The 19,722-nt window shown below is 44.4% G+C and overlaps 1 protein-coding gene across 6 annotated transcripts in view; it reads right to left on the reverse strand.

The window, feature by feature from the left end:
* Positions 1-1,951: 1,951 nt before the first annotated feature.
* kcnc2 (potassium voltage-gated channel, Shaw-related subfamily, member 2) overlaps positions 1,952-19,722 on the reverse strand; it is a 40,761-nt gene continuing 22,990 nt past the window's right edge. Inside the window, exons 2-5 of one of the 6 annotated variants that reach the window (XR_010331099.1) lie at positions 7,546-8,482; positions 6,735-6,908; positions 3,277-4,405; positions 1,952-2,167 (exon numbers count right to left, since the gene is read on the reverse strand). Coding sequence is in view for 5 of the 6 variants with exons in the window: in XM_064342391.1 (XP_064198461.1) it covers positions 6,448-6,908; positions 7,546-8,482 (1,398 nt within the window). In the remaining variant the exon portion in view is untranslated. Of the gene's footprint in view, positions 4,406-5,789; positions 5,792-6,338; positions 6,909-7,545; positions 8,483-19,722 lie in introns of those variants that run through there. The other 5 variants (XM_064342396.1, XM_064342395.1, XM_064342393.1 and 2 more) reach the window with 5 other exon arrangements.

The following is a 19,722-nucleotide window of genomic DNA, read 5'->3' on the forward strand; positions in this document are numbered from 1 at the left end:
CTGCATAAATGTGCTGTGTTTATGTAGCACATTCTATGTCTCCTTCTCTGATCTTATAACACACAGTACATCACAATACAAAAACAAACACAAACACATCTTTAATGGGTCATGGTCGTCTGTGAAAGGCTGTTGATTTGGCCAGAATGGAAACGAGCAGTTTGTATGTATAATGCTACCGTTACACATGCACCTTGGCCCAAAAACATTGCAGCACGTTTCACTGTCGGCGTCGTGTGTGAACAGGAGCTGATTTGTCTCCAATTTGCCCGGGTCAGCACCTAAGAAGGTTTTCGGAAATCTTTGTCACGGCTAAACTTGTGAACAAAAGCAACAACATCCCTGGGCAAAGCATCCAAAAGTTAACAACGTTCTTACGTAAGACCATTTTGTTTCTGACACAATTCCTTTAATAAATGTGTGTGTGTATGTGAATGGGGAAGAACCACTACCTAACCCTGATAATCAAACCTGACATTGTTGTGGGTTCCTGTGTGTGAACGGGGCCATGAGATTTTAACTTGAACCGTGCATTCCTCTCAGTAAAGATGCTGCTTCTATACAGTATGTATCATGAATGAAGGTCACTGAATAAGCAGGATGATTGATGGGAATTATCTCACAAAACACATGTTTAATTATTAGTCATAGTCTATGTTTGGGTGCTCCACTTGTTTGCAAACACAAACATTAAAAAAACAGATGTCGGGCGAATGTAACATGATGGATTAAAATATGGTATTGTATGTATGTATGTGGGTGTCTCTGCAGCAGTTTACACCCCCAAACCACTGACTCAGACCTCATTCCAACCACCCAACACAAAGAAAAACAGGAATGTAAATACCAGCCTCAGCACAATCATTAGTTATGTGCTTGCGTAGGTTTGGGTGGCTCTAGAACTCCAACAAAAACAATTTGTGCTGCACACTTTCCGAGCCAATAGGCTCAAGTAACAAGTTAGCTAACCTGTCGATGGGTTCTACTAATTTTAGTTGTGTAACATATAACTCTTATGAAGATTCAAATTAACTTTTCCAATCAATTAGCAACGACAAATGATGCTGTGTAAATGCAACAAGAAAGGAATGGCACAGAAGGAAAAGGTTTAAGGACATTTTTTTCCCCAATTTCGTTTGAATTCATCCATAGGCTTCGTCCATGTTTCATTCATTTCATCAACTACAAAAGCCATATTCGATCACTTACAGATTATATATGAAATCTCTGAATTGTCTGCTACAGGGATACTAATGTCAAAAGTTTCTTGGTGTAATTAGGGGAAGAATTTTATTTTTCAAAGTCCCTTTGACTGTGTGAAGATGAAATATAGGACATGAATCCAACAAAATATGTATGTAGTCCAGATGACACGATGAGAAACCTCCTTTTAAGTATGCGTGTTTCCTTCTGTTCTGCCAGTCAGCCATGAACATTCTTATCTTCTGAAGGCAGAGGTAAAATCTGGGAACCAACACCATATTCCTGCTCCTTTATCTGTAGTGTATTGTAGTGGCTACTGCGTAATGGAAAGCAAAACAGTAATGAATCCACCAGAATACTAAAGAAAATAAAAGTATCGACTATTTGTCACATTTATTAATCTTTAGCACATATTTTTTTCCCCCTGTCTATGGATTTATAGATTTATAGATAAACCATTTGTCCAGATCTATCTTGGCTTTAAATGTTTTAATACACTTATTGCAGGGATTCCATGGATGGCAAAGAGTTATAGACATATGGGTGTCACACATAAGATCCACAAAGACTTTTTTCCTCTTTCCTTTAGAAGACTGCGTGAGAAGAGTTTGTTTCCCCACGTGCCTTGAGTTAATATATACAAATATATATTTAATCCTTGTGTTCAGGGTGTGTGTCCATTGTGGCCATAATAGCAACAGTAGTTTTTTTTTTTTTTTTCCCCGAAGGGGAAATTCCCCCAGCCCAGTGATCCCAGCGTTCCTCGGAACTCTGGGAATTCCTCAGAATTCTGAAGGAACTTCCTCTGACAGTTGTCCAGTCAACAGCTGTAGTTATCCAGTGTCCACTGTGTAGTTTTAATCCGTGAGTAACGCTGTTCTGTGCTGTGGCCAAAGACAGCAGCAGCAGCAGCAGCTTTTCCCACAAGTTCCATCAGCAATAATATTTCTCCAAAACAAAATATCTGTGAACATGTTGAAAAAAAATATATATATTGCCCTCATTTCTAAATATCAGAAATTTCTGCGGGAATAGTTCATTGTATATTACAAAGACGGTCATGCAGATTCATGCTACAGAACACGATTACACATATATACAGGCATTGGTTAATACAAAGGTAACATATATTTTTATATTTCATTTTTTCTGTGTATGCATATGCTTTCCCCATTAGCTTTATCATTACACTGGGGGTGGCCCAACAAATTGATAAAAATATATTTTTATGGTTCTAGATTAGTCCCATTAAGAATACTTTAAAAATATTGATTTATTGGCTATAACTGGTTTTTAATTTTTATTTTCACGAGATATAAATCAATTTAAACTAACTTTTCCTTTAAGAAAATAAAAAAGAAAAATACATTTTATTTAAATTTTTTTATTACCAATCAATATTTTTTTCTATATCAGTTCTTAATGGTACTAATATAACGCCATATCTTTGTATCTATTTGGTGTATACTGTATGCCTTTTCACACTAATTAACAGTATTTACAGTAAGTGTGTGTGTCTGTGCGCGTGTTGTGCCTGTGACACTCAACTGTACAGTCACACCTCAATGTAAGCCAGTTGCTTAGCAACCATGCTATTGTTGCCATAGGTAATGGGTGAGCTGCATTTCTGGAACCAGCAAGATCATACTATGTGTGACCCACCTGTTAGAATCTACTCACGTAAATAGCAATTTACCTGTGTAGGTGTGTCTGTCAAGATCAGTAAAATGGCCCTTCTCGTTTCCCGGCAAGTCATCCCTACTGAGTGCTACAAACAACCCATAATGCACTAGATCCCAAAGCATAATGTGTGTGTGTGTGTGTGTGTGTTTAACCTTGAATTTTGTTTTCTTTACAAAAAAGAGATCAAACTTTACGGTGAATTACATTTAAATTACATAAGAACGCACTCTGTACATTCTGTCAACACTTAAAATACTGAAACCCACTTTTTAACCTGTAATTCGGCCACAATATTGCCAAATGACCCCCTGGGCATACAAACAAAATACAGTTAATTTGCCTACTGAGATCTGTGATGAGTTTCAATGCAAGCCATAGAGATGACATTACCTTTTATAGCATCTTGACGAAGCCTTCCAGTCCATTAAGAAAGAGTGCTGCTCTCAGCTTGTATGCAACCAGTAAAGACAACGTCTTTGCAGTTCTCTGCACCTAGACAACCGGAGACAGCTCAGTTTTTTGGCTATGTGGTGACAGTTTGGGCAAAGAAAAGAAGAAAAAAAACCAGCAGCGAGGGAGGAGCTCAGCCACATGCACAGGAGGGACAGTCCGCTGGGGCATTCCCAATGCTGTCCTGTCTTTGCAGCAGACAGCGCACGCACACGCACATACACACACACACACAGGTCCAGTGCACATTCCATGTCCGAGAAACGGGGTTTCCTTTTTGTTTTTTTGTTCGTTTTTTTTTGTTTTGTTTTTTTGCTTTGCTTATAACATTGCTGTAAGACGATGACACAGGATGATCCATGCAAAGATGTGACCAAGGCCCGGTGGTTTGCGTGGTGGGGGGGGGGGGAGAAGGGCGTGGCACGTGAATCAAGACAAGGCTCCAGACATCTCCAGGAGGGGGGGGGGAGGATGGGATAACAGTCATTGACGTGAGGTCCAAAGGGGGGGGTGATTATATGGTTTGGAAGCACATAATCTCATTTAAATAGGGCTGAGTAAATAATCTCCCTGATTTTAAAACACTGTTATTAAACTTTATATGGCCATGTGGAAAAGCCATTAATTGTCCTACTTATTGCTATTGAGAAGCTACCATTATTAAGGGACGATTGCTAACCAAAAAAGGAAGCGCTACTCTCCTCACTAGTCAAAGAGGGCGGGGTTTTGTCCATTGGGGGGGGAAGGACAGATTGGCTCCTCGTGTCCTGCTACAGTTTTAACACCATGCGCAAATTCGTATCGCACCGTCGGAACGCCAAACGTAATTCTGCGGGGCGCAGGCAGTCCCTCTGCTGAATTCGGGGGGGGGGAGGAGAGACGGCCCGTATGGAAGATGAGGGAGAGGCGGGGGGCGGGCGTGGGGCCTGGCCTCACAGGATTGATGGGATGGGAGAGCGAGAGCGCCTCATTGGACAGGGCGAGTTGTAGGGCGAGGTCACCGGAGACAGCCTCAGGGCGCTGCCGGCCAGGCCTGCTATGTTGCTTAAGCTCCTGGATTTCTCGTAGCCTTCAAACGCAGGGGGAGAAGTGCACAAGACAAAACACAAAAAAAACAAAACAAAAAAAAAAACGAGGGTGAGTCGCCATCGGCCAATCAGCAGTCAAGAACAAGACGAGACACGGACATGTGATGGGAAGTAACAGAGGGGTCATGCACAGCACTGGGTTCCACGGTGCTTAACGAGCAAGAGTCCATTCGTGAAAATGCAAAGGGTCATACGTGATTCAAAACCTCTTTGAAGATTTTTGCAAATTTACTGTACAAAAGACCAACCTGACTAGATTACATTTTCTGTCATTGTGAAAAGTCTACATAGGAAAAAAGAACTTGAATTTCCCTTTATTTTCACAATAATGAAAAATCACTTCATCTTGAATGATACATAAGAATGAATATCTTCAACTCATGTTTTGCATAAAATGACTCATTTCGTAATTTAATTTGGTGATAATACAACTGCTACATTGCAAAAACCTATAATACTCTAAATCTAACTAGTGAATGTTATTTAATACGGTATTCTACCTCAGAAGTGACTTGATAAATGCACTTTCTGCTGTTCTTTATGAAAGATATTGATGGTTCAGGCATTTAAAACCGTGCATGTGTTAATTACCGCACAAACAATGCATTTTCATTCAATTAAAAACAGGTGTTGCCAGTATTCAACCATTATCTGACCACATCATTCTGTTTTCATTGTTCATTTTTATAAACACTTTGGGGGGGGGGGGGGGTGAAAAAACATTAGCATTTAACAAAAGCAATGCAGGTTTAATAGAGTTTAAATCTGCTGTGTTTCAGTGCAAGCAACTTACTCCGTTCTAAAGACTCAGTCAGGACGTGATTATTCGATAAGAATAACGCCGCGTTTTAACACCACACGAAAAAGCCGTGGTGCTAAAAAGCACCTGTGGAGTGCTCTACCTGAAGGGCGAGTTAACAGTCCATATCGGCTGCAGCCCTTCTCAACGGGGAGACAAAGGTGGCATTACTTATGTCCCCTTCACCTGCAAAGGACCACAGAGTGAGCAGAGGCCGCGATGGCGAACCTGGAATTATATTCATTTTTATTATTATTAATAATAATAATACATTTATTTTATGTAGCGCTTTTCATGAACTCAAAGACGCTTGAATTTTTGGTATTTTAAGCTTGTTCAAGCACTTTGGTCAACTGCGGTTGTTGTAAATGTGCCATATAAATAAACTTTGACTTGACTTGACATTGACTTGGAGGGTCTGTCTCTCCCGAAGCCACCTGGGATTTAGGGTCGCTCCGCGCGGTGCCTATTGGGTCATCGCTAACCAGTTACAGGCATTTAGCAGACGCTCCTATCCAGAGCGATTTACACAACTCTTTACACACAGCATTTATATCTATTTATACTGCTGGATATATCTGCTGACCCCTGGACTTTCCACCTCTGAATTTCACTTTTGCTCTTATCTTGCCTGGGAAAAGCCAGTGTCCTTCACAACTCATTGGAGGTTTATTGCGTTTGAATGTCCCACTCTACGCTCAGCGAGATCATTGGATTCAGATCACAGGCTGGGAAAAGGGTATTAGGTTCTCACTATAAGCGATTATCTTGTAGCTTAATGGGGTCCCATATTACAGCGTAGATTAATTGCTATGATAATGAAGATAAAAGTTCAACTGCCATGTGTGATATGCATTCATATCTTAACTTGCATAAAATAGTAAAGCAGCTTTTCTTAACAAAAAATATCCCAAAACTCGCCTGCAGTTGTTCAGTAATTCAGGATGAGGTTCAGTTGTTCAGGATTTCTTGAAAATGAAGCCGCTGGTAAATGTAGGCTAATCCAAGCCTGCTGTTGCGCTTAGTGTTATACAAGTTAGCTAAACAAAATTAAATCTGTTCTGGCATGGGAAATATTTGTATAGGTTTTAGTTACTATAACTAGAGTAGGTTTTAGTTATTTATTTTCCGGCTAAGTTCTTTGGTTAATACAGGCCACAGTAAGGAGTGAGGTAAATACTGGGTCTAATCTAGTTAAGTAAATTCCCAGCAGCCCACGGTCTCTCAGGTGTAGGAGAGGGACTGAGAGATGGAGAGAGGTGTAGGAGAGGGACTGAGAGGTGTAGGAAAAGGTGGAGAGAGGTGTTGGAGAGGGACAGAGGCGGAGAGGTGTAGGAGAGGGACTGAGAGGTGGGGAGAGGTGTAGGAGAGGGACTGAGAGGCAGAGAGAGGTGTAGGAGAGAGACAGAGAGGCAGAGAGAGGTGTAGGAGAGGGATGGAGAGGTGTAGGAAAAGGTGGAGAGAGGTGTAGGAGAGGACCGAGAGGCGGAGAGAGAGGGGACCGGGCGCACCTGTTTTGCGGACGCCCCCGTCGGTGGAGCAGGTGTAGTCGCTGGCCGCCAGCAGGAAGCAGGTGCCCCCGGCGCTCCTGCGGATCCTGTCGCGCGTGCTGGACCTCCGCAGGGGGTTGCAGTCCTCCGGGGAGAGGGTGAGGTCACTTCCCCCGCTGCAGTCGCCTGAAAGCACTGCTCCGGGGTGGGGGGTGGGGGGGGAGGGTTGGCGGGGGAGTTAGAGACAATGCACGACACACATCAAACACTCACATCAAGCGTGTGCTACAGCCATAGGGCGTACAGAAACACACTCACAAGGGAGGGGGGGGGAGCTTAAAGGTCACTTAGAGACTCAAAATAGACATGGTCTCTGGGGTCAAGGTGTGAATCATGATGCGCTGAGATTGGCACCCCGGATGGGACACTGCTGTTGAACTCTCGAGTGCTGTCCCTCAGTGGTTTAAAAAAACAAACCACAGTTTAAAGTACTCCGGCACCATCTCTGGTACAAATAAATAATGAAAATAATATCTGATTTTTGAGTGCTGCACCCAAGTTACACAAACACACACTATGCACTACACACACACACACACACACACACACACACGCACACGTTGTCTGTATCCCTCTCAATCTTTCACACCCACGTGCAAAGTATCGGGAGCATTATTTGCATCCCGGAATAATTACTACATGCAGCTGGTTATATTCAGATCTATTCAGGCTGCAAAACAAAAGGGGAAACACCCTGCCATTAAAAGCATACAATACAACCCGGCACGCTAACCCACTACGCCACACAGCAGCTGCTGCTGCCGCTGCTCACCCGATCTGTTGCGTTCCAGCACCCTGTTCCCCCGGTTTCCCAGGCAGGGGTCCACCTGGGTGCTGTTGCAGGTGAGGTTGAGCTCCGCGTGGCCGTAGGTGGGGGACCCGGCCTGCGTGCCCTGGGGGATGTGCTTCTTCCTCTTCTTGGGCAGCTTCTGCTTGGCCATGGCCAGCGAGTAGTACATCCCGAAGTTGTTGACGATGACGGGCACGGGCATGGCGATGGTCAGCACCCCAGCCAGGGCGCACAGGGCGCCCACCAGCATGCCCGTCCAGGTCTTGGGGTACATGTCGCCGTAGCCCAGCGTGGTCATGGTGACCACCGCCCACCAGAAGCCGATGGGGATGTTCTTGAACTCGGTGTGCTTGCTGGCGGTGGGGTCGGTGGGGCTGGCCCCGACGCGCTCGGCGTAGTAGATCATGGTGGCGAAGATGAGCACACCCAGGGCGAGGAAGATGATGAGGAGGAGGAACTCGTTGATGCTGGCGCGGAGCGTGTGGCCCAGCACGCGGAGACCCACAAAGTGGCGGGTGAGCTTGAAGATGCGCAGGATCCGCACGAATCGCACCACCCGCAGGAAGCCCAGCACGTCCTTGGCGGCCTTGGAGGAGAGCCCGCTCAGCCCCACCTCCAGGTAGAAGGGCAGGATGGCCACGAAGTCGATGATGTTCAGCACGCTCTTGACGAACTCCAGCTTGTCCGGGCTGAAGGTCACCCGCACCAGGAACTCGATGGTGAACCAGAGGACGCAGACGCCCTCCACGTAGGTGAGCGCCGGGTCGGTCTCGATCTCGTAGTGCGGGCCCGGGTCCGGCAGGCTCGCGTTGCGCGACGCGTCCGTCTTGTTGACGATGGTGTTGAAGGCCTCGTGCGTCTCCAGGCAGAAGGTGGTGATGGAGACGAGGATGAAGAACAAGGAGGCGAAGGCCACAAACTGCAAGAGGAGAGAGGGGCAGAGCCAGCTGTTTAGACAGGCAGGCATATATGGAGCACCCATCCAGTAAACTGCTTAGGTTGATCTATATTCTTGGTTTATTTAATCAAGCACTTTTCTGGGGTTCGCTTGTTCCATATGCAAGTTCCATAGGATCCATATTTCAAAGCGCGCACACAATCACAGTCTGTCTCTCGCGTTCACTCACACACCCGTGCTCACATACTTTTTCAGTATGTGTAAAGAAATCTGTGGAGAAAGACTGTGGTGCAATGGTTCAAGTTCAGGTAATTTATGATTATATTTTATTATTATAAAAGATCTTTGTGGAAAGGTGTCAGACATAAGCTTACATATGTTTGTGACCAGATTTGCACAATGTATCACAACATAAGAGATCCTCTGGAAAACAGAAATGAGAGAACTTGATTATCTTCTTGTGTAGTGAGTCCTCCCAGTTCTTGATTCAAAAATCAACATTCAGCAATTAGATGACCAAGCAACTTGGTACGCTCCCACCTACTGATCCCCTGTCAATAATTATAGACTGAATACCACAACAACTTGACTCATCCATCAGAGTACACACCCTTCTGTCACACCATTGAGAAGAAATCGGATGGTCATGCAGTTGTGAAACAGAACCAGAGATCATAATAAGGTTATGGAACGATGATACCATCTGAATTTGATTTTTGGAAAAGCCCTGCCTTGTACGTTCCTAAATGCTGAAGAAAAGAAGACCTAGACGAAATTCTGGCATGGTTCCAGCCTGGCTGGAAGCAGATCCAGCTGGTTTTAAGCTGGTTTGGAGATGGTCAAGCTTGGCGACAAGATGGTTGAGAGAGCAACAAAGCTGGCAAGACCATGTCCAGATGGAGTCCAGCTGGAGCAGAAGCTGGTTCCTGCTAGATTCCATCTTAGGCTGGTGGCTGGAATTTCTGACAGGGAAACGTTGCCAGTTTGTACAATCGCGGAAGAATTCACCCTCCCACCCAACCATTCAACTTAATCAAATGACATTGACATTTTGCTATGTGTGTCATGAGAATTTTGAGTGAATTTTTATTTGAAGCAGTGTTGAGGTGTATTTTTAATCAAAGCTCTCTTTGATGCCCCTTCTGACGACGGCTGTCCTTTATTTCGGGCTTGAACTAAGTCTGAGCTCCAGAAGCCAAGTTTCTCACACTGCATTCTTGCGATGTAGGTCATTCTACCCCAATGGGGTAAGCCAGCAATCTCACAAAGTGTGCTAACAAGGCGCCTCTTTTGATGTACCATAAATGCTATTCTTTTTTTTCTTTTTTCTTTTTTTTTTTTTTTAGAAAGTTCCAGCAATCAGCTAGCTCATGCAGGTAAAAACCTGCAAACACTTTTGACTGGACAAACGGTTGTGACACCTGTGCAATTCACACTCACTGCAGCAATTATATATAATTGTATAATCATACCTAATTGGGTTTTTTTATTTGAATTTAGACAGTACAATTTTTCACCGCTTCTTGTACTGTGGGAAGTGGTGGGCAGTGAGAACCCCTATAAAAGTCAACAGCGCAAGTGCATTAACAAGTGCTAATGAGCATGCAATTTGTATGTGAAAAGGCTAGGAGAAGAACCCAAGGAGCTTGATGACCCACCAGGCCGGGATGACATTGCTACCTGGAGTACAGGACTGCCTGGTGAGATGCAAGTGGAGTCAACTTGGCTTGGAGCCAACCCACAGCAAATATTATGGCCTATATGCATCTATGAAGTCCCTATCTCGTTAGATGAGGGCTAACCAGGAAGGGTTTGCCGCTTTCTTTAAAGGTGACTTGGTTTACTACAAAGCCTCACCAGTACCACACACTATGTCAACAGAAGCAAAAAAAGCATTTGAAGAGTCGTTTTAAAAAATTTATTCTAAGTCAGTGTTCTAGAACTCTCTTGCTTTCTATTAGCAGTAGTGATTGTTACATCAGCATTACTATGTTCAGTTAAGAACATTCCAATCACATATGTCATCTTGCTCCATAAATGGTTTAGCATTAAGCAGACATTCTTACCCAGAGCAATTTTCACAGCTTACATTATTTTTTTTTCATACAGTCCATTTTACAGCAGTAATATTTTACTGAAGAGATTTAGTACTGAAGCAAAGTACCATTGCTCAAGGGTATAATGACAGTGCCCCACCTGGGAATCAAACCAACAAATCTACACATGCATGCCCAGTTTGCATATTATTCGGACACAGTGCCACACCAAAGAATTAAAATTACAATACTAAGGATCGGAAGATCTTCAAGGCAACTTCGGCAAGAAATGCCATCAAAACAGGGAGATAATTAAGGGCAGCAGAGACCGTATTTACTGAGTAATGTATATAGTATTGTCTCGTAGTGCATCTATGTATGTATTCACATACACAGCCAAGTCGAAACATCAGTCTTATTTAAATAAACGTGCTTTATTTTCTATGAGTCCTCCAGTGTCTATTTTTGGTAGTCTCTCTGAAGAGCCCGGGTATATATTTTTTAGTTACATGCACTGTCCCATACTGAGAGCACCTTCTGTCTTTTATAAGATTTGGCTTATAAAAGAGACTCTCTGTTTCACGCATGTGGTGGATGTTTGTATGCATGGGGCAGCTTGCCATGAAAGTCCTTGAAATTTCCTGACCGTGAGCCATGCAGCATTTCTCAGTTGGTATTCTCGTCAGACGAATGTTCACCGAATGCATAAATCAGCCATGGAGCTTCATGGGAACTTCAATCAGAAGCCTGTCAGTACGATATCCTTTGATTCAGGGCAGACTCTCAGGTGAAATTGCACGAGTAGAGGAAAATAAATGTGTTTATTGGTTATAGCAAAGGCACGAACAACTGACACAAGAGTTTAATCTCTATATACAGATTGACGGATTAGGTTTTCCAATGGAAAAAATTACATTTTTTTTTCTCACTTGAGTGTTAACTACTGTTTGTTAACGCAGTCCAAAAAGCAGCAGGTTAGGTTAATTGGAGATGCTAAATTGCCCCTAGGTACGAGTGTGTGAGTGAAGGATGTGTGTGCCCTGCGATAGACTAGCAGCCTGTCCATTGTGTATTCCTGTTTCTCGCCCAATGCATGCTGGGATAGGCTGCAGCACCCCTCGCGACTCAGGATAAGCAGGCGTAGATAATGGATGGACGGATGGATATTCATTGTGAAAGGATGCCTCAGACAAGGTAGACACATGGGGTGGCACGGTGGCACAGTGGTTAACACTGTTCCCTCGCACGAGGGAGGTTGCAGGTTTCAGTCCTGGCCGGGCCGGATCATGGAGTCTGTCTCCTCTCCCCATGTTTGCGTGGGTTTCCTCATTCACCGAACAACATTCATTGCCTCTGATCAAGGCGCTGGCCTCTAGACCTGGCATTGCTAAGTAACCAGGATGGGTCAAATGCAGAGGACAAATTGCCCCCACGGGGTTCAACAAAGTGTATCTTACCTCGGGTGTGACATGCTAAATAGGTGTCAGGTAATTCCTGGTCATCTGGCAGTCACTGGCACAATTGCATTGTCTGCGCGCGTGCATGCAAAGCACGACCTTCCGTCGAATCCAGGTGGGCTGAATGCATAAATATAAACGATGGGCTTTGGCTCTGCTCCACGGAAGACCCCTCACGGTCACCACACTCCTGCTACACCACTAAAACAGCGCTGCACCCCATCCAACCAATCGGCACCTCTTCATCCACCCCTCCCGACCAATCGGCACCTCTTCATCCACCCCTCCCGACCAATCGGCACCTCTTCATCCACCCCTCCCGACCAATCGGCACCTCTTTATCCACCCCCTTCTCTTCAGGCCCGACCATCTGTTTGACACGTTTCGTTTTAAATGGAAATCATCTCCGAGCATCCTTTTCGTGGAGAGCATCCCCTGATGCTCGCGATATAGACTCCCATGTTCTCTTGGCCCGAGCTCCTGACAAACATCCAACACTCCGTCGTTCCAGCTCCTGCTCCAGCGACGTCATCGCCCGACAAGAGGATGCCAGTACTACCGACAGGCCTGGATCCCATCCCAGTTTATTATGTTGCTAAATTTAGAATCATATGCAGGAGCACCCTCAACTGTAAATGTGTGTGGGCACCTGTTGGCCAGATGTCACAGTGTGTATTCAAAACTCGCAATAAAATCTCCAAAAGGCTTTTAATAACCTTTTTTTTATCGAAAATATACAGTCATTTAGGAGCAACTTCTAAAAGGATTTGTATTATGTGTAAAATACCTGCCATGGTGGATATTTATTATCGATCCTAATATAGTCAACCCTAGTATAACCACTGTCTTTATCAAAGGTCTCACAGTAAATATGTCTTCCTCTCCCCTCTCTCTCTCTCTCTCTCTCCCTCTTCGCCGCTCTCTCTTTCTCTCTCTCTCTCTCTCCCTCTGCCTCTCTCTCTTTCTCTCTCTCTCTCATGTACAAATCATTAGAAAAGAATCGCCTGGGAACCCCTTTTTAGATATGCAGCTTCTGGCAACCAACCAGACGTAAGATTTAAAAATAGCGTATCAAAAGTAAGCCAGGCTTACTCATTTGAATAATTCATTCTCGACGTAAACGAGAGGGATAAGCGAATGCGTCTGAACCCTCGCCAGGCGCGATATCGTTCGTCCTCGAGCGTTGCAGAGGAGCGCGGGCGGAGGAAGTCTCATTGACAAGCACGACATCCCTCCTGACATCACTCGGTCTAAAAATAGCACGCCGCTTCGCTGACTGTGCCCAACCACTTAGGTTTGACTGACTGATGGAATTCCCCTCAAGGGTAAGCGAAGAGTGGGCGGGAATTAAACACAGACAAAAGTGACACGCCCAGGTCACCCTGGGTACCCAACCCCCCACCACCCCCCCCACCCCCCATCCCATTCACCCAACAACGGTTAGTTCACTGTCAAAAGCGTCCCATTGGGTGACAGCTTAGACTAGGGCTGCCCAACCCTGTTTCTAGATATCTACCATCCTGTACGTTTTCACTCCAAACCTAACAAAGCACAGCTCATTCAACAGCTAGAGCAGGGCTGCCCAACCCTGTTGCTGGAGATCTACCATCCTGTTTGTTTTCACTCCAATCCTAACATTACTATAGCCATTACAATTCTTCAATATGTATTTTATTTCAAAAGATGCATGGCTCTAAAATTCACATAATATGGCATGGAACCAGCAAAATCATGCCAGGAATATCATATAAAACATATTGTGGATATGTGGGTATGAATTATCGTGACATCATGCGCTTCCACACTGAATCCTCTGACTTCCACAACACAAAGAGGCTGCAGCGGCTTTGATATGCTCATGGTGTGGTTCGCGCTCAGCCAGTAGCCTTTCGCATGAGCTTCAAACATCGGAGGAACCGTTTGAACGAGGGGAAAGGACTGCAAACGTGCTTCCTCCCATTTTTTTTCCTTTTTTTCATTCTCGCTGCTACGCTCCCCCCGCCGCGACGAATGTTCGCTTTTAGCCGTGAGCAACACCCACCATCAGATTACAAACAGATCAGAGAGGACGACGCTATTTCTGTCGCTCCTGCGACTTAAAGGAACGGAGAGGAAACTTGTGCTGTGCTAAGATTTGGCCCGTTCCCTTTGAAAGCAAGGGCTCGTTAGGCCGGGGAATAAGCCTAGAGACATGGGCATCTGCTTCAGGCTAACAGCTCGGCACGCGCAGTGAAAATGTCATGGGCAATAATGAGGCAGAACCTGGGGCAGCACCGTTAGGCCCCTTTTCGAAAAGCTTTCATTTTAGATGATGCCATTTTCAGAGAGAAACAATGGCATGGAACGATTTGTATTCAAGGGATTAAAATAAATACTCACATTTTCCATTATTTTAGGTTTTGAAAAATCCCCATAAGCATTTGAAACTAGGTCGCCTCAAATTATCGAGTTAGCTAACGACAATTTGTTACGTAAAATTGTAAAATGTATTTCAACATTGCTTGCTCTGGGTCTGGAGTCCTGTACTGCACTCTTCTTCCTTCCTGTAGTTCATAGATGGCAGAGTTTTACAGTACCGCCAAAAACCCAAAATGAAGCTTCTTCCACCAGTGTGCCTCAGCCAGTAATAAACAGCACCTGAATTTTCAGCACAGGCGTTCCTCCCGCCTACATCGGGCCTGTTTTACAGACACAGCCTTCAGTGCCTTTTGGGCTCAATTAGCAAAATGCTCCACAGTCTGCTCAAACCGAAAGTTCTGCGCTGTGTTTGTCCTCTAAGTAGGAGGATACGTATTTGATATGCAGCACACTGTCACGGGTAATAAAACAGCAGCAGCAGCAGCAGCAGCAGAAAATAAATAACCTATTCAAATGGACTGCATTTTCTATTCTATTCACTACTGCTTTGGTTCCTTTGAGTCATAAATAATTAGCCAAACCCATCATCGTTCTCCTTGGACATAATCATTGTAAGTGTAGTTGATTAAAACAAAAACCTAAACAATTGTGTCTGTGTAAGGCAGGAAAAACAAACAAAAAAACAAAAAAAAAACATTAAAAAAGCATCGGAATTGATATTGAATTCATATTATCCGAGCGAGGAGGTTGGCTCGAATGTATCGGGGATTGTAATTGATGAAAGAACCGCACTGATTAACTGTCGCGCCCCCTAGGTGAGGAACCGCCGGTCCTTCAGTCGCGAGAGCCCTTCAGCTCCTCAGCTAGCAGTCAATTACCTACTTTACTTAACGAGAGTCGCTGCGCGGCAGCCAGGATGGGAATCCCTGTCACACGCCGGCCTGGTTCATAAAACCATGGTGCGTAATGAGCGTTTCCAGGGCAATGTCACTGGTTGCAGTATGGAACAGACTCACGGCTCTGAGCTAATATGACTTCTAAACAGTGAAATGTCTACTGGAGCTCATTGCCATGCTTCAGTCAGGATGGATGATGATTATTTTTTTGTACATCATGCCTAACTCAGAATTGATGTTAAAAGCTGTGCAGGTGATTTAGAGGGAAACTTTTTACTTTTTTTATGCTGGTACAGCTGCCTCGTCTCTCAGGGAATCTCTGCACTAGTGTTTATAAATGAATTAGTTGAGTATTAATGGGGTGCAATGCAGTGAGTAGCCGCACGGCAAGTAGGTCCTGGGATCGAGTCTCAGCCAGGGCCCCTCTGTGTGGGGCTTTGGATGTTCTGTCCATGTCTGTGTGCAAGATTATTTTGGAATTTGAGAAGGGTCAACGCACGTAAAGCAGTTATTGTACGTTGCTTTGGACAAAAGCATTTTCCAAATAAATGCAATGCAATGTAAAGTGTGGGGTATAATCAGTCCCAGCATCCCATCGTTAGACCATGAGAAGCAATCACTCTACTGTAATCTGATCCCTTACTGGTCTTCCATGTGCACCGTGTACTTCATTGTAACGCCACTTCTCAGCAAGAACGCTCATTCTATGGGAACAAAACAGTCACAAGAACTGTAAGTAATGGCTCATTTATGCTTTTCACGCTTCAATTGATGCCTCTCATCCCAGCAGTTGGTTAGGTCTGCTCGGACATGACACGAGGCAGATTGCGCAACCTCGACCGACAACGTCTGTCCTGACTATCGCCAATTTTGTCACTTTCTTGCCTAAATGAGTTGAATGAACAATGAATGAACGCTCTTTCTCTAGCAGTAACTTGAGGCGACTCACAACCCGAACTCTGTGATGTGTGTCTCAACCAAATTTTTAAATAAATGTACATTTGATTTAACCTTGCAATATAATCCCGGTGCTGTGGTCCTCACTTCTGTTGTGTTTTGCAAAGGGTTACTGGAAGTGAGCAGAGAGTTCGATAAAAAACAAAAAATTTTACAGTGTGCGATCTGTCAACGAACTGATGAGTAGCAATACTCCATGTTCTCTGGGTTCTTATTAAAAATGATGGACTTTTTTTCTCAGTGAATATCAGAAGCTCCAGACTGTGGAGAGGGCCTGGGAGAGGGGAAGGGGGGGGGGGGGGTTGTGTGGAGTCAGACATCTACATCTGTCACCTCAGAGGAACTGAGACGAACTGAAGCGCAGGCAACACTCGCATACGTCAGACTTAAACCACCAAATGAGGAGCGAAGGGATTCTTGCTGTGACATCAGCATCTTCGGTTGGCAAGAGCCATCAGCAGGCACATTTCTGAGCAGGTGGGCATTCATGAGCAGGAATTCCATTTCTGAGCAGGTGAAATTTTTGAGCGAAAGGTGTTCACACAGGCCCCCTTAGGAACATTGCAGATGAAGAGGGGAAACTACATTATAACTTTTTTTTTTTCTAACATAATATGTAACAATAATTACAATCATTGCAACTGCAGTTGAACCGCAGTTCTTTTTTGTAAGGGTACATTTCTAAAATATCGTTTACTGTGGACAACTAAAATATATTTAAAAAAAAAAAATGCAAAAAGTGAACTGTCCCTTTAAGGGGGCGGAGACAAACGGCCGGGAAAGCCACGCCCTCACCCGAGCATCAGCTGAGCATTGGTGGAGTGCGTGCGACAGGCCGCCTCCTCAATTTGCCTCAGCCTCCAAGTGACCTCATCGCATCTGCTTACTTTTCAGAACCCTAGATTTTTGACATTCTCATCCTTGCTTAGCAAGATTCTGTTGACACCCCCTGGTTGACTTGACAGTTCCGCAGTTCTTCATTTTCTCATTTCAATGAACAGAGCGGCTAAATTTTTTTTCCTTTTTTTTTTTAGCATCGCTGTTTGCCAACAGAACTCTGAAGTTCTGCACATCACCCCGGGGTTGACTTACACAGACTCGGCTCGCTGAAATCTTACACGGCGGATGTGAAAACAAGCCAGGTCGCGGTGTTATAATTCCTCACCTAGGCGTGTCGTCAAATTTAGCGCTAATGACACTGCAGCAGACGCCGACGTTCCGGTGAGATCTAAGCTCGTGTACATCCTAGGACACAGACGGCTTGATATCCATGAGCTTTCAAGGCTGGGGAGCACTTAATTTGCCATATCATGAATGTCTCATTAAAACTTAAAATAAATATATGCTGTGAGGCTTGAAAGATAGTTGGGGGAAAAAATACGGCTGGAAATATATTCTCTTTCTCTCTCTTCACTCACACACATGCACATGCACACAAGCAGAGGTGCACAGACACACATACACATGCACACAAGCGGAGGTGCACAGACCCATGCACATGCACACAAGCAGAGGTGCACAGACACACACACCCATACACATGCACACAAGCAGAGGTGCACAGACACACACACACACACACACTGATTCATACATTACACAAGCAAGCATGTGTACAGCTCCCCAGAGGTAGATGCAGATTGATCTTCCCTTTCTGTCGGTCATGTGACCACACAGAGTTATTGTTTGCGAGTCCCCTGTCGAAACCAAAGCACTAAAGATTCTCTTGATTGATGGGACAGGCAAGCAAAATACTTTTTGTGGCAGTGCAATCAAAACAAGGTATTTCCCCCCCACCCCCACCACCCCCCCATGGTAAGTAGTATTTAACAACACTAAAAGAATGCACTACATACATTACAAATGAATGCATATGCACAAGTCTGTGGTCAGTTAACCATTTCTTGGGTGATTCTGAGGTACGCTCAGAATCTGCACCTTACGGAGTGATCTATGGTGTGGGAGAGTTTCAGAATCCCCTAATGGGATAGAGTGTGGGTGATACCACATTTTTGGCCAAGATATCTGGGCACTTTCTAGAGTTTGTGATTCCACTGACCTTAAAGAGACAAAGCCCTCCCACCCCCCCCCCCCCCCCCACACACACACACACACACCTGTATTTCACTGTAGATGTGGTATTATTTCAACACAAGTATTTTTATTTCCGATACCAAACCACACAGCTGGCGAGCCCGGCCAAAAAGCCTATAATTTAGGTCTCATCTGGACCGAAGCACCTGGTTCCAATCAAAGGTTCCAGTGCCATTTTGCGAACTCCAGGCGTGTGATATTGATTGCCCCAGACAGAGACTTGTGTCTGACTGGCCCCAGCCAGAAAGCCTATCGACACTGAGGCTACAACTCCTACACGGGTCACCTGATACGGACGTGAAATGCCCTCCTATTAAAGCTGACGGTCTGCTCTTTAATTGCACATTCACCATTTTATCTCAAAACCCATGTACAGAGGCAAAGATAATAATAATAATAATCATGTCACCGTATAATTATTATGCTTTGCAACTGTAGCACATTACCTGTATTGTTAATGTTAATACAGCATTCTTAGTTGTGTTATCTTTGCCAAGGGTGTGAATGTTTATGGAGGGAACTATTCTGTCTCCATTTAGAACATTTGAAAAGTTTAAATTAAATCAAAGCATCAACACAACAAGATGTCAGCTGTTAGTCTGGCTGTGGAGAGCTCTCCGAAACATCTCCCACAGTACAGGGAAGTGCTTCCATCGTTTATTGTCTTTTGTCGAATGAGTGCAATTTTCAAAAAAATGAATATATGTACGATAAGAACGTTTCCATTCATATTATATTACTAAAATGGGCCTCAGTGATTGATGGCTGAGGATGACTTGTTTACACTGGCATTTCTGTACTCATTATTACTTTCCATTATGCAGCATTTCCCTGACTTCAATGGTGATAGACGGAGGCTGGGAATGTAATTAATCCAATTCTGACTTAATCTAAGCAGTCTTAAGCATTCTGCTATGTAAAAATGCATTCATTAAACCAGAATACAGGCAACAACAAAAAAAGGGATTCAAAGAAATGATCTTTGTCTCTTTATGGGAAGATGTAATTACATCAGACCAAATGAAACCGTATGGAATAATATGGAGTAATCCCATGCCCTTAAGGAGTGTCCGCACATTTTCTGATGGTTGCTGACATCCTTCCCAGTGAAGTTTTTGCAAGGGCAGAACACATCTCCTGTAAGTGGAAAATTTCTTCTTTTTCTCATTTCTTATCTGTTAGTGGCCTGCAAGAAACATGGATTCTGTTGCCTGTCTTATCTGCCTGATCTAGGTGATTAGGCTCATACCTCCAAAAAATGATGGGTAAACATAAAGATCAAAATAACTCCCTTGCCAAGCCCCCCCCCCCCCCCCCCCCTGCCCGGCAGGCACAAGCTGAACATGAAGTACTGAACAGTAAATCACACAAATTTCACAAGGACAAAAATAGTTACATTAACGCTGCCTGTTAGATGGGAATTCGCAGCCAGCCCACGTTAAACCGATAGTGGTAAACAAATG

This window comes from Anguilla rostrata, chromosome 7, assembly GCF_018555375.3.
Source record: "Anguilla rostrata isolate EN2019 chromosome 7, ASM1855537v3, whole genome shotgun sequence".
Taxonomy (NCBI): domain Eukaryota; kingdom Metazoa; phylum Chordata; class Actinopteri; order Anguilliformes; family Anguillidae; genus Anguilla; species Anguilla rostrata.